The sequence below is a fragment of the Pristis pectinata genome, chromosome 12, assembly GCF_009764475.1.
Source record: "Pristis pectinata isolate sPriPec2 chromosome 12, sPriPec2.1.pri, whole genome shotgun sequence".
Lineage (NCBI taxonomy): Eukaryota > Metazoa > Chordata > Chondrichthyes > Rhinopristiformes > Pristidae > Pristis > Pristis pectinata.
Window position 1 is genome coordinate 57,342,418 of NC_067416.1, and position 22,353 is coordinate 57,364,770.

Here is a 22,353-nt window from a genome sequence, read left to right on the forward strand (position 1 = left end):
CCCGACCTGTGGCCTCCGGAAACCACAGAATGAAGAATTAACAGGCCTGATATTCCCGACTTAAAACTAAATCCTGCCCTATGCCAAGTGGATGCAAGATGGGATCCTCAGCTGGCTACTGCCCAGACACCACACTCTACCACGTGTGCACCAACGATGCCTGGGCTGTACAGACGAGGTTTATAGGAGCCGTGATGGTGGACGGATCAGCCAAGCCCTCAACTGTTCCCAGAGGCTTTCTTTATGGTGCCTTTACAAGGTGCTGCCTCCTTACCAGATTGTGGCACTGAAGCTTTGGGAGGTAGATGTAGCACAACTTGAGCGGAGAGTGTTCCCAGCCACTGCAAATATCTGGCCCGTTAGTGGAACAGCCGGCTCTGCACAAGCCTCCACCCCACCCCCGTCGTCATCTTGCCCTTGATCCACTCAGGTCACTGAGTAAAGCCAAACTCTGGCCCCTGATCTGGTGCTGAGAGCTGTCACTGGACGTTATACAAACTCTCGACCTGACGAAACCAGATGTCGACGCTCCCCAGGTACGCAAAGCTGCTCAGTTAGAGCTTTGCCTGTCAGTGGAAAGATGAACAGCTGGTTAAAGCTCGGTGCGTTAGTCATGGCGATGGCTTTGACTGCTTTCAGCCACAACAGCTTGGCACGGTGAAGTACCTCTCAGCTGGTGAAACCCGGCCCCTCCAGTCTGCTCTCCCACACAACAAGATGGTGGTCGATCTGACCGAAACCTCAGCTCCAATTTGCTGCCTCCCCCTGCTGACCTCTCATCCACTTGCTTACCAAGTATCGACCTTCCTCCGCCTTAAAAATGTCCGAGGGCTCTGCTCCCACTCTGACCGGGAGTTGCAAAGACCGACGGCCCTTTGTGAGCAAAACTGCACCTCACCTATGGGAACTGGGCAGTCGCTCCCCCCTCACTCATCTAAACTCCGGCAGCTACAAGCCCAAGCTGTCCAGTTGACCTCTCAACTCCTTTCAACACATTAACGTCCTTGAGTAAGGAGAGCAATACTGTACACGTGGGAGGCCTGTGACCGGCTGCCGGCTCCCCTGTGGTTTGTCACCTACATTAATGCTCAGGATAAGAATTTGGGTGGTGCAGTTCGTCGGTTTGCCGACGTCGCCGACATTGGGGGTGAACTGGAGAGCCAGGAAGGTCGTCGGATCAGCTGGGGGAATGGGCCCCAGAGTCGGAGGTGGAATCTCTCTCGGGCAAGGGCCAAGTGATTCACTTTGGGAAGTGAAACCAGGGCAGGACTTGCACAGGTCCTGGGGAGGGTTGTGGGGTGCAGGTACATTGATCCCTGACAGTGGGGTCACAGGGAGACAGGGCGGTGAAGAAGGCATTCGGCACGCTGGCCTTCGTCGGTCAGGGCACTGAGGATAGGAGTTGGGACGTCACGTTACGCTTGGAGTGTCGCGTTCACTTCTGGTCACCGTACCGTAGGAAGGGTGGGATTAAACTGGAGAGGGAGCAGGAAAGATTCACGCAGACGTTCCCGGGACTGGAGGGCTGGAGTTATAAGGAGAGGCCGGACAGGCTGGGGCTGTTTTCCCCGGAGCGAAGGAGGCTGAGGGGGGACCTTTATAAAACCACGAGGGGTGTAGGTCAGCTGGACGGTCGCAGTCTTTTCCCCAGGGTAGGGGACTCTGAAACTGGAGGGCACAGGTTTAAGGGGAGAGATTGGTCAAGGGCGTGTACTGATGCTGCAACAGCTTTGTGGGACTGGAGCTAGAGAGAAGGCCGCTGAAGGGAGGGGTTGCCATTGTTTGAGCAAGGTAGGAGAGCTGGTCTTGACAGTAACATCTGCGGCACACTTGTGTTTCAGAAACCAAGCTGCACGGTGGCCGAGAAATCCTTTGCCATCGGGTCGATTGCTGAGACAGTTCAGGCCATGGGGCCAGCAACAGTACAGTTTGTACCCCGGCTACTGCCGATGTTGCAGGCAGGAGCACGAGACACAGATGATGAGGTGCGCAGCAATTCTGTCTTCGGGATCGGAGTTCTTGCTGAGCAAGGCAAAGAAGCCATATTTGAGTATCCTGAGCTCCATAGAAAATATATACACACCTCCTGCCTCTCCCCCTCCCTCCCCCTGCCTCTCTCCTTCTCGCTTTCTCTGCCGTCTGTGCGTGTGTGCGCGCTGCAGGTGTGCCTGCCGTGTACGTGCACCACACGTGTGCCTGCCATGCGTGTGCGTGTGTGCGCACCCTGCATGTGCCTACCGTGTGTATGTGTGTGCCGTGCCATGTGTGTTGTAGGTCAGGGCTGCCAGACCGTGCTACTGTCTGAGTCCAGCAGGACCCTGTCCCCAGCTAACCACGGCTGCCCGAGGTAAAGTGGGATCGGCTGGGCTGTCAGTTCCTTAACGCTGGTTGTCAGGCACTACCCAACCCTGCTGAGCATCCTGTCGTCCATCATAGCCCGCGAGCAGAACCGGCGCGTGGTGGACAACGTCTGTGGAGCTGTGTCCCGCATGATGATGACCAATCTGGCAGGTGTCCCCGTGGAACAGGTAGGAGACACTCGCTCTGTGGTGGCTGAGGTCCCGAGCAGCACACTCACCCGTGCTGGGCTTGTCTCTGCTGTCAAATGATCTGCTCTGCCTCCAGGGTCAGGAGAACGAGACGGGAACATGCAGCATTCTCACGGAACTCGGCAGGGTGTGCGTAGGGAAGGGTCCGAGGGGCACGGGGAGGGTCCGACCCCCCGACCAAGGGGCGCGGGGAGGCTCCTTCCCCCCCCCCCGACCGAGGGGCGCAGGGAGGCTCCGTCTCCCCCCCCCACCGACTGAGGGGCGCGGGGATGGTCCGTCCCCCCTGACCGAGGGGCGCGGGGATGGTCCGTCCCCCCCCCCCCCCGACCGAGGGGCGCGGGGAGGGTCCTTCCTCCCCGACCGAGGGGCGCGGGGAGGGTCCTTCCTCCCCAACCGAGGGGCGCGGGGAGGGTCCGTCCCCCCTGACCGAGGGGCGCGGGGAGGGTCCGTCCCCCCCGACCGAGGGGCGCGGGGAGGGTCCATCCCCCCCGACCGAGGGGCGCGGGGAGGGTCCTTCCCAACCGAGGGGCGCGGGGAGGGTCCGTCCCCCCTGACCGAGGGGCGCAGGAAGGGTCCATCCTCCCCGACCGAGGGGCGCGGGGAGGCTCCGTCCCCCGACTGAGGGGCGCGGGACGGGTGTGCCAGAGCAGGGGGCAGCTGTGTGATGCCCCTCTGGTCAGCAGTGCCCTATCATTTACTGCCTCACCCCTTGAGATCCGGCCACCGGGGAGCATTGCTGGACGCTGAGAAGTTCCATCCAGTGCGTCAGTCACTGCAAGCGCGCCGACACCGTCCACACATAACACTGGGAGCCACCGGTTTGCTCAGCGGGACAGCAGGTCACCACACGGCGACAAGGTGCACCCTGCGGCTGAGGGAGAGCCGGGAGAATTAATGCATCCTCTCCGTTTGTGTTGCTAGGTGTTTCCTGTCCTGGTTCGGTCTCTCCCCCTGAAGGAGGACCTGGAAGAAAACGTCACGGTCTTTAACTGCATCGCTTTCATGTACAAAAGCAACTGCAGTCAGGTGAGGCAGCCAGGCAGGAGCAAACAGGGAACACTGGGGGGGAGCTGCAGAAATGAATGCTCCATTCCGGAGCTTCAGCCCGGCCCATCCATGCCCGCCCAAACCAGCTCCGTAGCCTTGCCGATATCTGGTGCCTGCTCAGATGGCTGTAAATGACATCATTCTACCTGACTCCACACCTCCTCTGGCAGCAAGTCCCACGTATCAGCAAACTTACCCCTCATATCCCCTGCTTCCTCCCACCTTAAACTTAGGCACCTGTTGTAGGAGCCATGTCAGCCTAACAGGCAGTGTGCACACCCGTCAGTGTAATAGGGTGTAACAGGGTGTGTAGCCTGCAGTGTGAGCACCCGTCAGCATTGGGTGTAACAGGGTGTGTAGCCTGTAGGGTGAACACCTGTCAGCATTGGGTGTAACTGGGTGTGTAGCCTGCAGTGTGAACACCCGTCAGCATTGGGTGTAACAGGGTGTGTAGCCTGTAGGGTGAACACCCAGTCAGCATTGGGTGTAACAGGGTGTGTAGCCTGCAGTGTGAGCACCCGTCAGCATTGGGTGTATCAGGGTGTGTAGCCTGCAGTGTGAGCACAGTATGAACAAGGGTGTGCAATACCAGCTGTGTTACAAGTCATCTTTGTGCATCGGTGAAGGGGAAAATGAGCCTCTACGTTGCTTGCATTTCATCTTTACTCAATGACCTCATTTGTCTTGCGGATCTCCAGGTTATTCGACATTTGCAACAGTTACTGGCTGTTTTTGGGGAAGTGATTGGTACAGACCAGCTCAAAGAAGGTAAAAACACTTGCATTTTATTGGTCGACAAATGCCCTTTAAATGGCCGAAAATCTACATCTTGCCAGGGGCTGTGTGTCCTCAGACTTGCCCATCACGTTCTGGTGTGTGCTCCAGCTTGAACTGATCCATCGTGTCTTCACCGTTCCCTCGCACACTGTGCATGTGCTTCACAGATGCCTTGTAACGTCACTCAGTATCACACACTGGGGTAACTCGTGTACCATTGTGCGGCTCTGCCAGTAATGCACAGCATATCCACCAGTCACGTGTACCAGTAACCACCTCCCCCGTCCACAGTGTGTCTGAAATACCCGCTCCATGTTCCTGGGTACACCAGTCACACCCTCTCAGGGACTGGCAAACTTCATCTGCCACGGCAATTGCCTGCACTGCTGTACTGTGTGCGTCAGTCACACAGTGCTGTATGTACCCATGTCAGTCACACAGTGCTGTATGTACCCACGTCAGTCACACAATGTACCCACGTCAGTCACACACTGTATGTACCCACGTCAGTCATACACTCTATGTACCCATGTCAGTCACACACTGTATGTACACACGTCAGTCACACACTGTGTACCTACGTCAGTCACACACTGTATGTACACACGTCAGTCACACGCTGTGTACCTACGTCAGTCACACACTGTATGTACACACGTCAGCCGCACACTGTGTGTACCTACGTCAGTGGCACACTGTGTGTACCCACGTCAGTCACACACTGTTTGTACCCACGTCAGTCACACACTGTATGTACACACGTCAGTCACACTATGTACACACGTCAGTCGCACACTGTATGTACACACGTCAGTCGCACACTGTATGTACCCACGTCAGTCACACACTGTATGTACACACGTCAGTCACACGCTGTATGTACACACGTCAGTCGCACACTGTATGTACACACGTCAGTCACACAGTGCTGTATATACCCAGTCAGTAATGAACCCTATTAACAGCCGTTTTTATTTGATGCAGAGAGTCAGAATGCCTTGGTAATGCTGTTGAAGGATATATCCCAACACTTCCCCCAGGAATTTCAGAATGCTCTGATGGCAATTCCTCAAGAAGCTGCCAAGAAACTCTCTGCTGTCATGTCTTCCTGAGGTGAGAAGCTGTGGAGCACCAGCCCAGGCTCCCGGGGGAGGCCCACGTGTCTGGGAGCGGGTGTCCTAGCCCTGTCCATCAAAGGGGGGGTGGTCACCTGTCCCATGGAAGGGGATGGGGGACACAGACACCTGTGCTCAGTTACAGCCCTGGGCACAGCCTTTGGGCTCTGACAGGGGATGGATCTGGTCTCCTCCCTCAGAATGATTCCCAATCATCTGGAACTCCATGACAGCAGGCTGTCTCTGCCCAACACAGCTCTGCAGGTGGGCCGTGTGGGCCAGTGAGACAATGTCTTCCTTCCTCTGATCGTGGCCCTTGGATCCTCCCGTGGTCCAGGTCCAACATCCCCACTTCTATCCGCCAACGCTTCACCCGTCTGTAACTCTCCTTCCACTGCCCCTGCCAGTGTGTGGCACCGCCCTCCCACGGCGCTCCCTCCCTCCTCACCACCCTCCTACAGCCCTCCCTCCCTCCCTCCTCACCGCCCTCCCACGGCGCTCCCTCCCTCCTCACCGCCCTCCCACGGTGCTCCCTCCCTCCCTCCCTCCTCACCACCCTCCTACAGCCCTCCCTCCCTCCCTCCTCACCGCCCTCCCACGGCGCTCCCTCCCTCCCTCCCTCCTCACCGCCCTCCCACGGTGCTCCCTCCCTCCCTCCCTCCTCACCACCCTCCCACAGCCCTCCCTCCCTCCTCACTGCCCTCCCACAGCGCTCCCTCCCTCCCTCCCTCCTCACCACCCTCCCACAGCCCTCCCTCCCTCCTCACCGCCCTCCCACAGCCCTCCCTCCCTCCCTCCCTCCTCACCACCCTCCCACAGCCCTCCCTCCCTCCCTCCTCACCACCCTCCCTCCTCACCACCCTCCCACAGCCCTCCCTCCCTCCCTCCTCACCACCCTCCCTCCTCACCACCCTCCCACAGCCCTCCCTCCCTCCCTCCTCACCGCCCTCCCACGGTGCTCCCTCCCTCCCTCCTCACCACCCTCCCACAGCCCTCCCACAGCCCTCCCTCCCTCCCTCCTCACTGCCCTCCCACGGCGCTCCCTCCCTCCCTCCCTCCTCACTGCCCTCCCACGGCGCTCCCTCCCTCCCTCCCTCCTCACCGCCCTCCCACGGCGCTCCCTCCCAACCTCCTCACTGCCCTCCCACAGCGCTCCCTCCCTCCCTCCCTCCTCACCACCCTCCCACAGCCCTCCCTCCCTCCCTCCTCACCGCCCTCCCACGGTGCTCCCTCCCTCCCTCCCTCTTCACCACGCTCTCACAGCCCTCCCTCCCTCCCTCCTCACCACCCTCCCACAGCCCTCCCTCCCTCCTCACCACCCTCCCACAGCGCTCCCTCCCTCCCTCCTCACCGCCCTCCCACGGCGCTCCCTCCCTCCCTCCCTCCTCACCGCCCTCCCACGGCGCTCCCTCCCTCCCTCCTCACCGCCCTCCCACGGCGCTCCCTCCCTCCCTCCTCACCGCCCTCCCACAGCGCTCCCTCCCTCCCTCCCTCCTCACCGCCCTCCCACGGCGCTCCCTCCCTCCCTCCTCACCGCCCTCCCACGGCGCTCCCTCCCTCCCTCCTCACCGCCCTCCCACGGCGCTCCCTCCCTCCCTCCTCACCGCCCTCCCACGGCGCTCCCTCCCTCCCTCCTCACCGCCCTCCCACGGCGCTCCCTCCCTCCCTCCCTCCTCACCGCCCTCCCACGGCGCTCCCTCCCTCCCTCCTCACCGCCCTCCCACAGCGCTCCCTCCCTCCCTCCTCACCGCCCTCCCATGGCGCTCCCTCCCTCCCTCCTCACCGCCCTCCCACAGCCCTCCCTCCCTCCTCACCGCCCTCCCACGGCCCTCCCTCCCTCCCTCCCTCCTCACCGCCCTCCCACGGCGCTCCCTCCCTCCCTCCTCACCGCCCTCCCACGGCGCTCCCTCCTTCCCTCCTCACCACCCTCCCACGGCGCTCCCTCCCTCCCTCCCTCCTCACCGCCCTCCCACAGCCCTCCCTCCTTCCCTCCTCACCACCCTCCCACAGCCCTCCCTCCCTCCCTCCTCACCACCCTCCCACGGCGCTCCCTCCCTCCCTCCTCACCGCCCTCCCACAGCGCTCCCTCCCTCCCTCCTCACCGCCCTCCCATGGCGCTCCCTCCCTCCCTCCTCACCGCCTCTTCCCACAGCCCTCCCTCCCTCCTCACCGCCCTCCCACGGCCCTCCCTCCCTCCCTCCCTCCTCACTGCCCTCCCACGGCGCTCCCTCCCTCCCTCCTCACCGCCCTCCCACGGCGCTCCCTCCTTCCCTCCTCACCACCCTCCCACGGCGCTCCCTCCCTCCCTCCCTCCTCACCGCCCTCCCACAGCCCTCCCTCCTTCCCTCCTCACCACCCTCCCACAGCCCTCCCTCCCTCCCTTCTCACTGCCCTCCCACGGCGCTCCCTCCCTCCCTCCTCACTGCCCCTCCCACGGCGCTCCCTCCCTCCGTCCCTCCTCACCGCCCTCCCACGGCGCTCCCTCCTTCCCTCCTCACCACCCCTCCCACTGCCCCGTTCTCACCCAGGGACTGAGCTGGGAAGGCTGTCTGTGTGCTGCAGGTAGTCCCTCGTGTGCTGAGTGTGCTGTCTGTCTGCACTGCACTGGATCTAACCCCAGGTTCCCCTTCTCTCCCCCACCCCCAACACTCGCCACCTTCCTCTCTCCAGTTTACGCTGGGTAGGACTGACCCGAAGATGAACGTGCCTGGTGATTCTCTGCAGCGCGACACACTACATTGTCTCTGACGGGCCACGATGGGCAGTGTGACTCCGGATTTCTCTCACGGAAAGTATGAAGCAAATTGGTTGATGCTCCTCTCGGGGAGCTTTTGAACAGACTTTTCACAGTTCCAGAAACAAGTTGCCAAAGATTCTTGGTCATGTTTTCTTTTGACCCTGTTACCGAAAAGAGGTGATTTCTTGTGTTTTCCTGCCAAGGGAGGAAGTGTTTCGAGGCCAATTTTGTGGAATGACATTTTTCGTGGTTGTCAAAATTTTCTTGAGTTGAAATAAATAAAAGCCAACAAAAGAAGCTGGGGTTGGCCCGGGTGCATGTGTGACGGGGATGGTCAGAGTCTGGCAGGGGCAGCGTCCCCTTCCCCAGCGGGAGGGTGCACTGAACAGTTCCGTATCCCCCTCCACCAATCTCAGGGAGAGGGAGGGAGGGGGGAGTGGAGACATGACGCTGGCAGGGAGCAGACAGCAAGCTGCAGCACACACCACAGATGGCGAGGGTTGAATTGGCACCGTGCCACACATCGCTGCACGACTGCAGAGACCGAGGGCAGGGAGGGTGCGGCTGGCAGCGTTTGGGCAGAAGGAGAGAATCGGCCATTTAGAACTGCCTCTGGATTCAAAGGGAAGGAGGTCGAAGGGGAGAGGGGCTTCTCTCCTGGGGTGTGATTGTTGCCTGTCTGTGTGATGCTGGGTGTGTGTGTCCCTGCGTGTGGCTGTGTATCGGCGGGTCCCTGTGCCTGGCTGTGTGTCGTGTGCGTGTATGTGTCTGTGTTTCTGCCTGTGCAGGTATCTCTGCACGTGTAGGGTGTGTGTGTGTCATCTTGTACACTTTTATGCTTCAGTGTGGTGTGCGTGTGTACATGTGTGCCTCTGTGTGCTCCTCAGTGCGTGAGTGCGTGTGTGTGCGCCTGCGTGTGTGTGCGCGCGCCTCGGTCTGTGTGCGGACTGGGTGTGAGGTGAGGTGTTGGGAGGTGAGGGTCTGCCCACCACTCCCGCTCCCTCCTCACCCGGTGCCACAGATGGGGGCGGTGGTGATGGAGAACTGACTGGGGGTGGGGACGGGTACAGCGGGGGGTGTCCGAGAGATCGGGGGCAGCAAGGCTGGTGCTGACTCATCCTCGTCTGCCTCAGGCGCGTCACCCACTGCGGCTCCTGGCAAGGGGGGGGGGGGGGGGGGGGGGGGGGGGGGGGCGAGGGGAAGGAAGAGGGAGTGGGAGAGAGGGGCGAGGGAGGGTAAGGAGGGGGATGAGGGGAGGGAGTGAGGCAGAGGAAGTGCGGGGGCAGGGGCGCACAGATCTGTGAACCTCCACAAGCTCTTGCTGGCCAGATAGTTCCCTGTCAACCGTCCCAAGTGGACACCACCCCTACCCCAGTGGACGGCCCACCCCCTAGTGGACGCCCCCCACCCCATGAACACCCCCCCATGAATGACGGCGCACAGGCAGCGGTGAGCTCAGGAAGGCACACAGACCCTACAGAAGGTGCACAGAAATGGAACGTTCGGCGTGAAGGGCCGGAACGGCTCTGGGATATCGATCCCGAAAGGGGAATTCCTGATGGGAAGACAATCCCGAAGGAGAAGGTGCGGAGAGGTGTAGTGTGGAGGACCCGTCGCCGGGATCACTCTGGGTGCCTGACTGCGAGGTAGGCACCTCATTCCCAGTGTGGCCTTCTGCTGGCATTGAGAGCAAATCTTACACCCACTTCACCCTGTGTCTGACCCCGGGAGTGTGTGACGGGACGGTGCGGAGGGAGCCTCACCCTGTGTCTGACCCCGGGAGTGTGTGACGGGACGGTGCGGGGGGAGCCTCACCCTGTGTCCGACCCCGGGAGTGTGTGACGGGACGGTGCGGGGGGTCTGACCCCGGGAGTGTGTGACGGGACTGTGCGGGGGGTCTGACCCCGGGAGTGTGTGACGGGACGGTGCGGGGGGTCTGACCCCGGGAGTGTGTGACGGGTCGGTGATGGGATGGGTGTTGAATTCCTGCTGCCTGCTCTCCTTGTGCTGGGCAGGGAGGGCTCCTGCTAACACGGTGTGTGCTGTGAGGGTTGGTGTGTCCTCCTCCGTCCCCAGAGCCCCCGGCAGTCGGCCAGTCCCTCACAGCCTCTACCCAGCCGTTGCACCTGTGCTCTTTATTTCCAGTTTGAAAGCACAGTCACAGCATCAGCAAATGATAAAACCCTGCACAAAGTCCTCTCCTCAGCGACGGCCCCGTCCGTGTGAACCCTCCCCACCCCCTGCTCTGTAACTTTTGGTTGGCGTGGTGGGGGGGGTGTCGTTGGTTAAACAGTCTCAAGAGTAAACAAACGACGCTTTGGATTCACGGTCTGTTTGTACGCCTGTAAACACGCGCCCTTGCGTTGGTACATCTGTAAATGCACGCCGTTGCGTTGGTACGCCTGTAGATGTGCACCCTTGTGTTGGTACACCCGTCGACGTGCATCCTTGCGTTGGTACACCCGTTGACGCGTGCCCTTGCGTTGGTACACCCATTGACGCGTGTATTTGTGTTGGTACACCCGTTGACGCGTGCCCTTGTGTTGGTACACCCATTGACGCGTGTCTTCACATTGGTACACCCGTTGACGCGTGCCCTTGCGTTGGTACACCCGTTGACGCGTGCCCTTGCGTTGGTACACCCATTGACGCGTGTATTTGTGTTGGTACACCCGTTGACGCGTGCCCTTGTGTTGGTACACCCATTGACGCGTGTCTTCACATTGGTACACCCGTTGATGCGTGCCCTTGCGTTGGTACACCTGTTGACGCGTGCCCTTGCGTTGGTACACCCATTGACACGTGCCCTTGCGTTGGTGCACGCATGTCTGCAGCAATCTGCTCCTGGAACCCGGCAGTTGCCTGTGTCCCAGCAGTTTGAGTTGGGGGGGAAGGTGTGGCAGGTGGCCCAGCTCTCCAGCGCCTGTGTCGGGGAGCGAGGGGTTGTCGTCCCCGAGCCCCTCGACTGTCCCGGCAGCCTCCCTGCCTGCCTGCCATTCGACATTCCCAGCCGTCCGTGGGTCCGGTCAGACTCCAGCCATGTTGGCCTGAGGTACGTGTTTGTGGGCACTGCCCCGACAGGGAGGTTTGGGGGTGCAGAGGTGATGCAGGGTCCTCTCCCACAGCTGGTCTCACATGCGCCAGCGGTAGCTTTGGTGGTGCCCTAGCAGAGAGGGGGAAGGCTGGCGTGTGATGTGCTCTGCTCGTCCTGACCACGGTGGCAATACGTAGAGGTTTACAGGAGAGAGAGCTCCCCTCCCTGCCAAGTCCTGGGGTCACCAGCTTGTTCTCTGGAGTTGGGAGGGAGGGAGGGAAGGGAGCTGTCTCATCGAGGCACGACAGGGGAAGGACAGGATGGAGGGGGAGTGTCGAGGTGTCTCCACAAGTGGAACGGCGGTAGTTATAAGGTGAGGGGCACAGACATTTACCACCGATGTGGGTGGGAGAGGGAGGTGACCTCTGCACCTCTGTCCCGTATTTAACGAGGAGGTAGATACATTCTTGGGGAGTCCGACGCGGAGGAAGTCTGGCAAGTGTCCGAGCCCCTCTTCCCTCTCCTCCCTTCCTCGGGAAGGGACCTGACACTTTCTCTGAAGACAGCGGAGTTGAGTTTGGTTTGGAAGAACCTCCGCGGAGGGACGTGTCCCAGGTGGGTCGAGGTGAGCGTCTCTCGGTGCCGTCTGGTCCACGTCTGTCCCGGGGGTGGGGGTCTCGGCAGGTGGGCGGGAGGGGCCGCCGGTGTGTTCCACGGTGCCGCTCCCACGGCCGGGGGTCCAGCCCATCTTTGCATCCACGTCCTCGCCTCCCGGACAGGACGGCAACTGCTGGGGGAGGGGAGGGAGGATCAGCGGGGGGGGAGGGAGAATCAGCGGTGGGGGGCGGGGGTGGGTGGGCAGGATGGAGGAGGTCCGGAGGTGGAGGGGGAGATCCTGGGGAGGGGGAAGGTCCTGGGGAGGGGGGTTCCAGGGAGGGGGAGGGGGGCGTCCCGGCGGGGGGGAGGACCCAGAGAGGAAAGGGGGGGGGGTGGAGATCCCAGGGAGGGGGAGTGTGGAGGGGGCGTCCCGGGGAGAAAGGGGGACGGGGGGGAAGGTGGGGAGGCCCCAGGACACCTGGGTGGGTGGGAGGGACTGGGGGAAGGTGATGGACACGCGGGGGCTGCGGATCCCTCGCCCAGCCGTGCGGAACGGGAGGGAGCTCGGCAACGCTCACGATCAGTCAGGCGGGTGACGCTTCCCACCGCTGAAGTGCCGTGAGCCCGCACCAGGACGTCCATGCCTTTGGGAATAAGTGAGGCCAATTGTCCAGGCTTCTGAATGGAGCAGTGAGTCAGTGGCTGAGGGCAGGGGCGGGGGTACACCTGGGGTCAGAGTGTTATTACTGGGGATCTCTCCTTGTCCTCTTGGAGGGTGTGGTGTGAGGGTGGGGTCCCGGGGATGGGGTCTCCAAGTGTTGGGTCCCAGGGGTGGTATCGTGGAGATGGGTCCCCAGTATGTGTGTGGTCTGATGGTGAGGTCCCAGGGGTGTAGTCTGAGGGTGGGGTCCTGGGGATGGGTCCCAGGGGTGGGGTTTGACGGTGGGGTCCCGGCTGTGGGACTGGCCTGGTCTCGGGGGCCGCCAGCCTGTCAGGACGGGTGGGGCCTAGCGGTCCCCTGGGTGGGCATCGACGCCTGGGCCTCGCCGGGGCCCCACTCCCCCTGCCTCGAGCTGCCCTCCGCACCACGGGGGGAGAGGGAAGCCTCCGGCCCGGCCGGGGACTCAGGCCTGGGCCCAGCCCGGTTCTCGGGCGGAGCCAGGCCTGGGCCCAGGCCCGAGGGGAGCTGCTGCAGGCCCGGTGGGAGCAGAGCCTGAGGCAGGAGGCCGAGGCCCAGCCCCACGGGGGGAGCCTTCTCCCCCCCGAACAGCCGGGGCAGGTAGGCCACGGGCGGCCGGTGTCCCAGCAGGCGGGGCAGGAGGCGGCCAGATGCCCCCTGGGCCCCCTCCCCCGAGGGGGGGGGTCCTCCCCTCTCCCTCTCCCTCCCCCTCCCGGGGCAGCAGCAGGGCTGGAGGGAGGGAGGGGGCACTGACTCGCAGCAGCGACGAGGAGGGCAGCCCTGGGAGGGGAGGGAGGGGAGGGGAGGTACAGTGGGTTGGGGGTGGGGGGGGGTGGAGAGAGTTAGAGTCAGTGTGAGACGGGTCCCACATCCCGGCACCTGGGGTCAGTGACCCCCCCCCCCCAACCCCTCCGGTCTCGGGCTGAACACCAGGCCCCAGCAGAGGCAGCGACTACCCTCCCCTCCCACCCTCCCCCCTACCCCTTCTCCCCTCACCTCCCCCTCCCTCCACTCTCCCTCCTCTCATCCCCACCTCCCCTCCCCTCTCCCTCCCCCAACCCTTATGTCCCCTCCCTCCCTCCCTTCTCCCCTCCCCTCCCGTCCTCTCCATCCTCCTCCCCTCACCCCCTACCCTCCTCTCCCCCCTGCTCTCTGCCCCTCGCTCTCTCCCCTCCCCTCCCCTCCCCTCCCCACCCTCTCCCCCCCACCTCACCTGTGGTCAGGGCCCCCCTGCCGGACGGTGGTCCCACGCCAGGCAGCAGGACCGGAGAGAGGCCGGTGATTGCGGGGAAGGCCACGGCGCCGAAGGGGGAGCAGGGAGCCGGGGCAGGGTCCTGGTGTCCCTGGGGTGGGTCGGGGCCCTGGTGTCCCCAGGCCTGGGCCTCGCCTGAGGCCGGGCCAGGCGGCCGAGCTGACACCAGCTCCTTCAGGCGGGCGATGTGGGGCAGGGACAAGACGTGGCTGCGGGCGGCCGGGCGGACCCCGCAGCGGGACGTCCCGCGCCCGCCGCCCTTGGGCCCGGCCTTCCTCTCCTTGGCCCTGGCGTTCTGGAACCAGACCTGCACCACGCGGCGGGGCAGGCCGATCTCGGCGCCCAGCAGCTGGCACTGCGGGACGGTGGGGCTGCGGTGCTCCCGGAAACAGGCCCTCAGCACCCTCAGCTGCAGGCTGCTCATCTGTGTCCGGGACCGCCGCGGACCCCCGGCCTCCGGCCCCTGGATGCCGGGACGGGGCGGGGAGAGGGGCAGGCGGACGGGGACGGGGAGGGCTGGGGCTCCCCTCCGCTCCCGGGCCCGGCTGTTCTGGAACCACATCTGCACCACCCGCTTCCTCAGGCCCAGCTGGGACGAGATCAAGTCCAGGGCCCGGCCCCCGGGGTTGGGGTCCCGCAGGTACAGGTGGTTCAGGGCCTCCAGCTGCCAGGGCAGGATGGTGGTCCTCATCCTCCTGTCCTGGGACCCTGTCGCCTCCCCTTCCTCCTCCCCCTCCATCTCCTGGGCCTCTGCCGCCTTCCGCTTGAGGCCTGCGGCCCGCGTTCCCGGGTCTGCCTCAGGGGCCTGAGTGTCCCAAGGGCAGGGAGGGGGCCCCGGCCCGCGGGGGGAGGAGGGGGGACCAGGGGCCTGGGGGCCGTCTCGCAGAGGCTGAGGCAGGGGGACAGAGACGGAGTCGCCCCGCGGGGAGCGGGCCATTTCTGACTGGGCCTCGGCCTCGTCAGCCTGGGACTGGGCCCCGGCCTGGGGCTGCTCCTGGGGCTGGGCCTTTGCTTCGGCTTCCTCCTGGGCCGGGTCTGGGTCTGGGTCTGGGGCCTGGGGCTGGGCCTGGGAGTCTGCCCCTGCTGGAGCCTGGCTCGGGCCCTGCTGGGATGGGTCTGGGGCCTGGGGCTGGAGCTTGGCCGTGCCCAGAGCCTGGGCCTGGGCCGTGTCCGGGCCCTGGGCCTCGGCCTCGCCCTGGGCCGCGGGGGGAAGGCCGAGGCCCGGCCCGGGGAGGATGCCGGCTGCCCGGAGCCGGGGCAGCTGTAAGGACAGGCCCAGGCCCAGGCCAGTGCTCAGGGGCAGCAGAAAGGGGGGCAGTGGGGACAGGCCAGGGCCTGGGACCTGGGACCGGCTCCGGTGCAGGACAGAGGGCAGGCGGACGTCCAGGGCGGACGGCTGGCTGCAGGGCCTGTCGCCCGGGGAGCCTGGGCCCTGGGGGGAGGCGGCCCGGGGACGCAGTGAGGCCGACGGGGCCTGGTGCAGGTGGGAGACGGAGTTGTGGACGGACAGGATGCTCCCCTGGGTGAAGGACTCCTCGCGCACCCTGCCCTTGTGGGTGGGGTCCAGGAACCTGTCCCGCGGGAGGTCCGGCCCCCTCCTCGGCTGGGGGACCCCCTCCCTCTCACGGTCCCGGGGTGAGGGAGGGAGGGGGGCACACCCCGGGCTGCCTCCTCCGAACGGGAACTGCAGTGGGAGGGGAGGGGGCGCGTCTGTCCCTGTGGCCTGCCGCTGGAGGGCGTGGGTCGGGCGCCACACCTGGCTGACGGCCTGGTCCCAGACAGGGGGAGAGAGCAGCCGGAAAATGTCCCCACCACTCGACCCTGGGAGAGAGGGAAAGCAGGGGGTTAGAGCTGGGACGGTGCGGGGGGAGCCTCACCCTGTGTCTGACCCCAGGAGTGTGTGACGGGACGGTGCGGGGGGAGCCTCACCCTGTGTCCGACCCCGGGACTGTGTGACGGGACGGTGCGGGGGGAGCCTCACCCTGTGTCCGACCCCAGGAGTGTGTGACGGGACGGTGCGGAGGGAGCTTCACCCTGTGTCTGACCCCGGGAGTGTGTGACAGGACGGTGCAGGGGGTGTGTGACAGGACGGTGTGTGACAGGACGGTGTGGAGGGAGCTTCACCCTGTGTCTGACCCCAGGAGTGTGTGACGGGACGGTGCGGGGGGAGCCTCACCCTGTGTCCGACCCCGGGAGTGTGTGACGGGATGGCGCGGAGGGAGCTTCACCCTGTGTCAGACCCCGGGAGTGTGTGACAGGATGGTGCAGGGGGAGCTTCACCCTGTGTCTGACCCCGGGAGTGTGTGACGGGACAGTGCGGGGGGAGCCTCACCCTGTGTCTGACCCCGGGAGTGTGTGACGGGACGGTGCGGGGGGAGCCTCACCCTGTGTCTGACCCCGGGAGTGTGTGACGGGACGGTGCGGGGGGAGCCTCACCCTGTGTCTGACCCCGGGAGTGTGTGACGGGACGGTGCGGGGGGAGCCTCACCCTGTGTCTGACCCCGGGAGTGTGTGACGGGACGGTGCGGGGGGAGCCTCACCCTGTGTCCGACCCCGGGAGTGTGTGACGGGACGGTGCGGGGGGAGCTTCACCCTGTGTCAGACCCTGGGAGTGTGTGACGGGACGGTGCGGGGGGAGTCACCCTGTGTGTGACCCCGGGAGTGTGTGACGGGATGGCGTGGGTGGGTCTTCACCCTGTGTCAGACCCCGGGAGTGTGTGACGGGACGGTGCGGGGGGAGTCACCCTGTGTCAGACTGCGTTGAGAGGTGATCACTGGCCCCTCCTTACCTGGGACGCACTTGTTTTCAGACGGGGCTCTGGGATCCGCACAGTCGGAGGGAGTGTCCGTGGGAAGTGCGTTGGAGCTGACTACAGTTGCCTGGAGGTAAATACAGTCGGCATTAAATACAGTCGGCACCCCTCCCCACAATCTCCCAAACAGGGAGGATGATGGAAGGAGGGGCGTTGAGGAGGGAGGGAGGGGTTTGGAGGAGCTGAGGAGGGCGGAGGGCCGTGGAGGAAGGAGGGGAATTGCGGAGGGCGGCGGGAGGGGACGCCGGTACACATTCCTCACTCACCGTCAACAGCAGCCTCTGCACACAGTCGGACACCACACTGTGCACGTGGGTGAGGTGGAAGCACAGGGATCTCCGATCCGACGGTGTCTCCTGGCACAGCGGGCACTGCAACCGGGGCTCAGGGGCCTGGGAGAGAGGCAGGGACGTCAGAGAGACAGGCGGAGAGACAGAGAGTGACAGTGACAGGTAGGGAGACACACAGACGCGCGCGGACACACCTTCCATTAGTCAGGCAATGGTTCTGTACGTCTCGCTGTATTAATCAAGGGCAGTGAGGGTGGTTGAAGGGAGGGTCAGACAGAGGACGGTGAGGAGGGGAGAGCGGGTCCGCGAGAGTGTAGGCAGAGAGGGAGCCCGTACACACTATCGGGGTGACCCCCTCCCCGTCACCGCGACCCCCTCCTTCCCCCGCACCCCTCCCCATCTCCGTGACCCCCTCCGGCGCCCACACCCCTCCCCGTCACCGCGACCCCCTCCCTCCCTGCACCCCTCCCCGTCACCGCGACCCCCTCCCTCCCTGCACCCCTCCCCGTCACCGCGACCCCCTCCCTCCCTGCACCCCTCCCCGTCACCGCGACCCCCTCCCTCCCTGCACCCCTCCCCGTCACCGCGACCCCCTCCCTCCCTGCACCCCTCCCCGTCACCGCGACCCCCTCCCTCCCTGCACCCCTCCCCGTCACCGCGACCCCCTCCCTCCCCCACACCCCTCCCCGTCTGCAGCCCCTACAAAGCCCCTCCCTCCCCCGCACCCCCTACCTCTCTCCCCCCAACCCCTCTCTCTCCCCCCACCATCTCTCCACCCCCTCTCCCTCTCCCCTACCCCCCCTCGCTTCGGTGGGGGGGGGTCGTGTGGGTGGGTGAGGGGAGGGTCTGTGGGTCAGTATGGGGGGTGGGTGGGTGGGGGTGGGGGTCCCAGGTCACGGGCTGTCCCTCCCCACCAAACACTGCTTCCCGCCAGGCACCTGCCCACACACCAGGCAGGGGGCCATTCGGTCCGTCCCCTCCTCCTCGCCCACTGCCGCCTCCTCCAACACAGTCCTCGACTGCGGGTCCCTGGTGGGGTCGGCGATCCCTGGGATGGAGCAGGGAGCAAGGGTCAGGAACAACAGTCATCCATACTCCGATCCCAACCTGCACACCAACCCCCCCCGCCCTCCCCACCCAATCCCCTGGATCAGACCCCAGCCTGTGACCCACTCCCGGGGACCTGTTATTCTATATATAAACCCCCCGAACCCCTGGATCAGACCCCAGCCTGTAACCCACTCCCGGGGACCTGTTATTCTATATATAAACCCCCCGAACCCCTGGATCAGACCCCAGCCTGTAACCCGCTCCCAGGGACCTGTTATTCTATATATAAACCCCCCGAACCCCTGGATCAGATCCCAGCCTGTAACCCACTCCCGGGACCTGTTATTCTATATATAAACCCCCCCGAACCCCTGGATCAGATCCCAGCCTGTGACCCGCTCCCGGGGACCTGTTATTCTATATATAAACCCCCCGAACCCCTGGATCAGACCCCAGCCTGTAACCCGCTCCCGGGGACCTGTTATTCTATATATAAACCCCCCCGAACCCCTGGATCAGACCCCAGCCTGTAACCCGCTCCCGGGGACCTGTTATTCTATATATAAACCCCCCGAACCCCTGGATCAGATCCCAGCCTGTAACCCGCTCCCGGGGACCTGTTATTCTATATATAAACCCCCCGAACCCCTGGATCAGATCCCAGCCTGTGACCCACTGCCGGAGACCTGCCTTGCTCTATAACCCACAACGTCCCTCACCCCCCCACCCCCTCCCCCAAAGCCTGGGATGCGTTGTAGGACGTACTCACCCTCTGCCGGGACCTGTTGACCTTCCTGGGCGCCGTCCCTGGCCTCGTCCACACTCCCAGGAGTCCCCTGGCCCTGCATCCTGTCTCGGGCCCGCCAGAGGACACCAGAGGCCCCTGCTCCAGGCCTGGGGCCCGTGGCTGGGCCCAGACCCAGGCCTTTCTCCAGGCGACAGGCCCGGCAGCCAGTCCTAGGCCGGGGAGAGGCCTGGGCAGCGGGTTGGGGGCCCCGGTCTAGGCCCAGGCACCGGAGCCGGGCCTGGTGGTGGTCGGACTGCATGTGGATGCTGAGGTTGCCCTTGGTGGTGGTGGAGTAGTCGCAGTGCCGGCAGCAGAAGGGGCGGTACCCGCAGCTGTAGGCCTGTCCCCGCGACAGCCTGGGGTGGGGGCGTCCGGCCTGGCAGTGGGGACAGCTCACCTCCACGCCCCCGCGGTGCTTGTCCCTGATGTGGGCCTCCAGCGTCCGCCTGTACTTGTACCGCCAGTTACACCGCGGGCACTTCAGCGTCTTGCAGGAGTTGTGGGAGGGGTAGGGGGCGCCCGCCCCCTCCCACCCACTGGGGCCCAGGGTCCTGGGGTCCCGGCAGTGGGGGCTCGGCGAGGAGGGGGGCATCGCGGGCAAGCTGACGTCGGCCGGCGAGTCGCAGGCCCACGGCGGGCTACAGGCGGTCGGCTGGCTACAGGCGGTTGGGAGGTTGTTGGCAGGCAGGGAGCCACGGGCAGTCAGTGGGCCACAGGCAGTCGGCCGGTTGTTGATGGTCGGTGAGCCACAGGCGGTCGGCCAGCTACAGGCAGTCGGCAAGCCATTGATGGGTGGTGAGCCACAGGCCTTGGGTGGCCTACAGGCTGTCAGCTGGTTGTTGGTTGGTGAGCCACAGGCGGTCAGTGGGCTGTTGGCAGTCGGTGAGCCATGGGCGGTCAGTGGGCCACAGGCAGAAGGCCGGTTGGTGGTTGATGAGCCACAGGAGGCCGGTGGGTTTTTGGCAGGTGGTGAGCCACAGGTGGTTGGAGAGCTACAGGTAGATGGCCGGTTGATGGTGGTTGGTGAGCTCTTGGCAAAGGTCAGACTACAGGCAGTTGGCGACCTACAGGCAGCTGACAACTCATCAAAGCTTGATGGGCTACAGGTGGTTGTTGACCCACCAGTTTTTGATGAACTACAGGCAGTTGGCAACCTGTCAGTATTTGAAAACCTATTGGCAGTCAGTGAGCTCTTGGCAGTGGTTGATCTGCAAGCAGTTGGCAAACTACAGGCAGTCATTGATCCACCAGCGTTTGACCTACAGGCAGCCGGTGAGCTCTGGGCAGCAGTCAATCTCCTGGCGGTCGGCGCCCTGTCAGCATTTGACAGACTACAGGCAGTCAGTGACCCACGGGAAGCATGGACGGTTGACAAGCCACAGGCAGCTGGTAAATCATTGACAGTTGATGAGCCGCTGGTTGTTGGACTGTTGCTTGGCGGTGCACAGGATACTGACGAACCATTGGCCACTGGCGAGCTACAGGTGGTTGGCGAGTCACAGGGTGTTGTCGGACCGTCGGTAGTGGGTGGTCTGCAGGCTGTTGGCCACCTACAGGTGACTGGTCGTCCGTTGGCTAGTGGTGAGTTGTTGGCATTGTGTGAAGTACAGGCAGTTGGCAGACTGTTGCCATTGTGAGATTTACAAGTAGGTGGTGAACTGTTGGCAGGTGAGCCACAGGCGGTTGGTGACGCATAAACAGATGGTAAACTGTTGGCTGTAGGTGACCCGTAGGTGGAAGATGAGCTGCTGGCTGGTGATCTACAGGCGGATGTTAACCTGTTGGCTGTCAGTGACTCACAGGTATTTGGTGATCTACAGGCAATTGGCAGACTGTTGGCTGTTGGGGATCTACAGGCAGCTGGCACACTGTTAGTGGTCGCCAGACTGTTGGTAGTTGGTGGACCGGTGGTTGGCAACCTGTGGATGGCTGGCAGGCTGTTGCTAGTGGGTGACGCATAGGCATTGGGCGAAGTACAAGCAGTTAGGTGACTGTTACTGATTGGTGAGCTACAGGTAGTTGGTGATCTGCAGCTGACTGGCATATCATTGATGGCCGGTCTACAGGCAGTTGGCAAGCTACAACTGGCTGGCAGACTGGTAGTGGTTGGCAGGTTGTGGATGGTGGGTGACTCACAGGTAGGTGAAGGACAGTCAGTTGGAGGGTTGGTGGTTGGTGAGCTACAGGCAATGGGTGATATACAGGTGGTTATCAGGCTGTTGGCAGTGGTTGGCACACAACTGGTGGTTGGCAGACTGTTGGCAATGGTTGGTGAGGTACAGCTGGTGAGTAAGCCACAGGCATCTGTCAGGCTGTTGGCAGTGGTTGGTGAGGTAGAACTGGTGGGTGAACTACAGGCGGTGGGTGAGGTACAGGCGGCTGGCAGGCTGCTGGTAGCGGTGGGTGACCTACAGGTTGTTGTCAGACTGTTGCCAGTGGTTGGTGAGCTACAGGCGGTGGGTGAACCTGTCTCTGCCCAGCCGGTGGGCTCCAGAACTTTCTCCAGCCAAGGCCCAGGATGGGCTCCTCCCGGTGACAGCCGGAGGAGGCTGGTGCTCAGGGAGGCTGTGGGATCGGACTGTGCCAGGGTCCCGGTCTCCGCCGGTTGGTTGGGGTCAGAGGTCAGGGGCTCCAGCCAGGCCAAGGTCAGTCGGCAGGTGAGGCCCAAGAGAAGGGGAGCAGGGTGAGGGCAGGGGTCAAGGGTCAAGGCAGGGCAAGGGTCATCAGGAGGGGCGGGCCGGCGACAGGGCCCTTCCGGCAGCCCTGCTGAATGGGGGCAAAGGTCAAGAGTCGGGGAGCAAGGGCAAAGGTCGCGGAGCAGCGGCGGGGACAGGGGGCAGAGGTCATCGTCCAGCAGGCAGGGCCGAGGCCAGAGGTCATCGCCGAGGGAGAGGGGTCGGGGGCTGAGGTCGTCGTCGGCCAGCGGGAGGAAGCGGGGCCAGAGGTCATTGCCGGGGTGCAGGGGGCCCGCCCCCTCCTCGGGCTCTGCCCCCTGGCCCACCGGGGCCACCCCCGACCTGTGGCGACCCCGGAAACGGCCCCGTCGCCGGGGTCGGCCCCCCCGACCCGGGGTCGAGCTCAGCCAATCCATCCTGTCGCAGGGGTCATCCCACAGCGGGGGGGGGGGGGGCAACCTGTGCGAAGGGAGGTGGAGGTCAGACCAGACCCAGGACATCCCCCAAACCCCCGACCCCCGACCCAGGACGTCCCACCCCTCCCCCAAATCCCCTGTATCCCTCCCCCATCCCCACACACACACACACACACACACACACACACAGAGGGAGGTGAGTGGGAGAGGGTGGGGGTGGGGGTGGGGAGGGTGGGGGGGCAGGAAGGGACAGGCATTGGGGATGGTGAGGGAGGGGCAGGGAGGGGCAGTGGGATTGGTACTCACCAACCTGTGTCCAGCCATACCTCAGCGCAGCGTCCCGCGCCTCCCGTCCTTCAGCGCAGCGTCCCACGCCTCCCGTCCCGCGCCTCCCGTCCCTCAGCGCAGCGTCCCGCGCCTCCCGTCCCGCGCCTCCCGTCCCTCAGCGCAGCGTCCCGCGTCTCCCGTCCCGCGCCTCCCGTCCCTCAGCGCAGCGTCCCGTGCCTCCCGTCCCGCGACTCCGGTCCCTCAGCGC

At 64.1% G+C, this 22,353-nt stretch overlaps 2 protein-coding genes across 2 annotated transcripts in view; one reads left to right on the plus strand and one right to left on the minus strand.

Moving 5' to 3' along the window:
* ipo4 (importin 4) overlaps nucleotides 1-8,724 on the plus strand; it is a 54,302-nt gene extending 45,578 nt beyond the window's left edge. Inside the window, exons 26-31 of the mRNA XM_052027890.1 lie at nucleotides 1,842-2,050; nucleotides 2,396-2,528; nucleotides 3,471-3,575; nucleotides 4,295-4,364; nucleotides 5,358-5,486; nucleotides 8,159-8,724. Of these exons, the coding sequence (XP_051883850.1) occupies nucleotides 1,842-2,050; nucleotides 2,396-2,528; nucleotides 3,471-3,575; nucleotides 4,295-4,364; nucleotides 5,358-5,485 (645 nt within the window). The 3' untranslated portion in view covers nucleotide 5,486; nucleotides 8,159-8,724. The remainder of the gene's footprint in view (nucleotides 1-1,841; nucleotides 2,051-2,395; nucleotides 2,529-3,470; nucleotides 3,576-4,294; nucleotides 4,365-5,357; nucleotides 5,487-8,158) is intronic.
* Nucleotides 8,725-12,164: 3,440 nt separating this feature from the next.
* Nucleotides 12,165-21,818, minus strand: LOC127576496 (zinc finger homeobox protein 2-like). The gene is made up of 6 exons (XM_052026975.1): nucleotides 18,710-21,818; nucleotides 17,841-17,938; nucleotides 16,867-16,992; nucleotides 16,577-16,667; nucleotides 13,749-15,608; nucleotides 12,165-13,315 (listed from the first exon to the last, which is right to left on the minus strand). The coding sequence occupies exons 1-6, from the start codon at nucleotides 21,816-21,818 to the stop codon at nucleotides 12,981-12,983; spliced, it is 5,619 nt and encodes a 1,872-aa protein (XP_051882935.1). The 3' UTR covers nucleotides 12,165-12,980.
* Nucleotides 21,819-22,353: the final 535 nt, after the last annotated feature.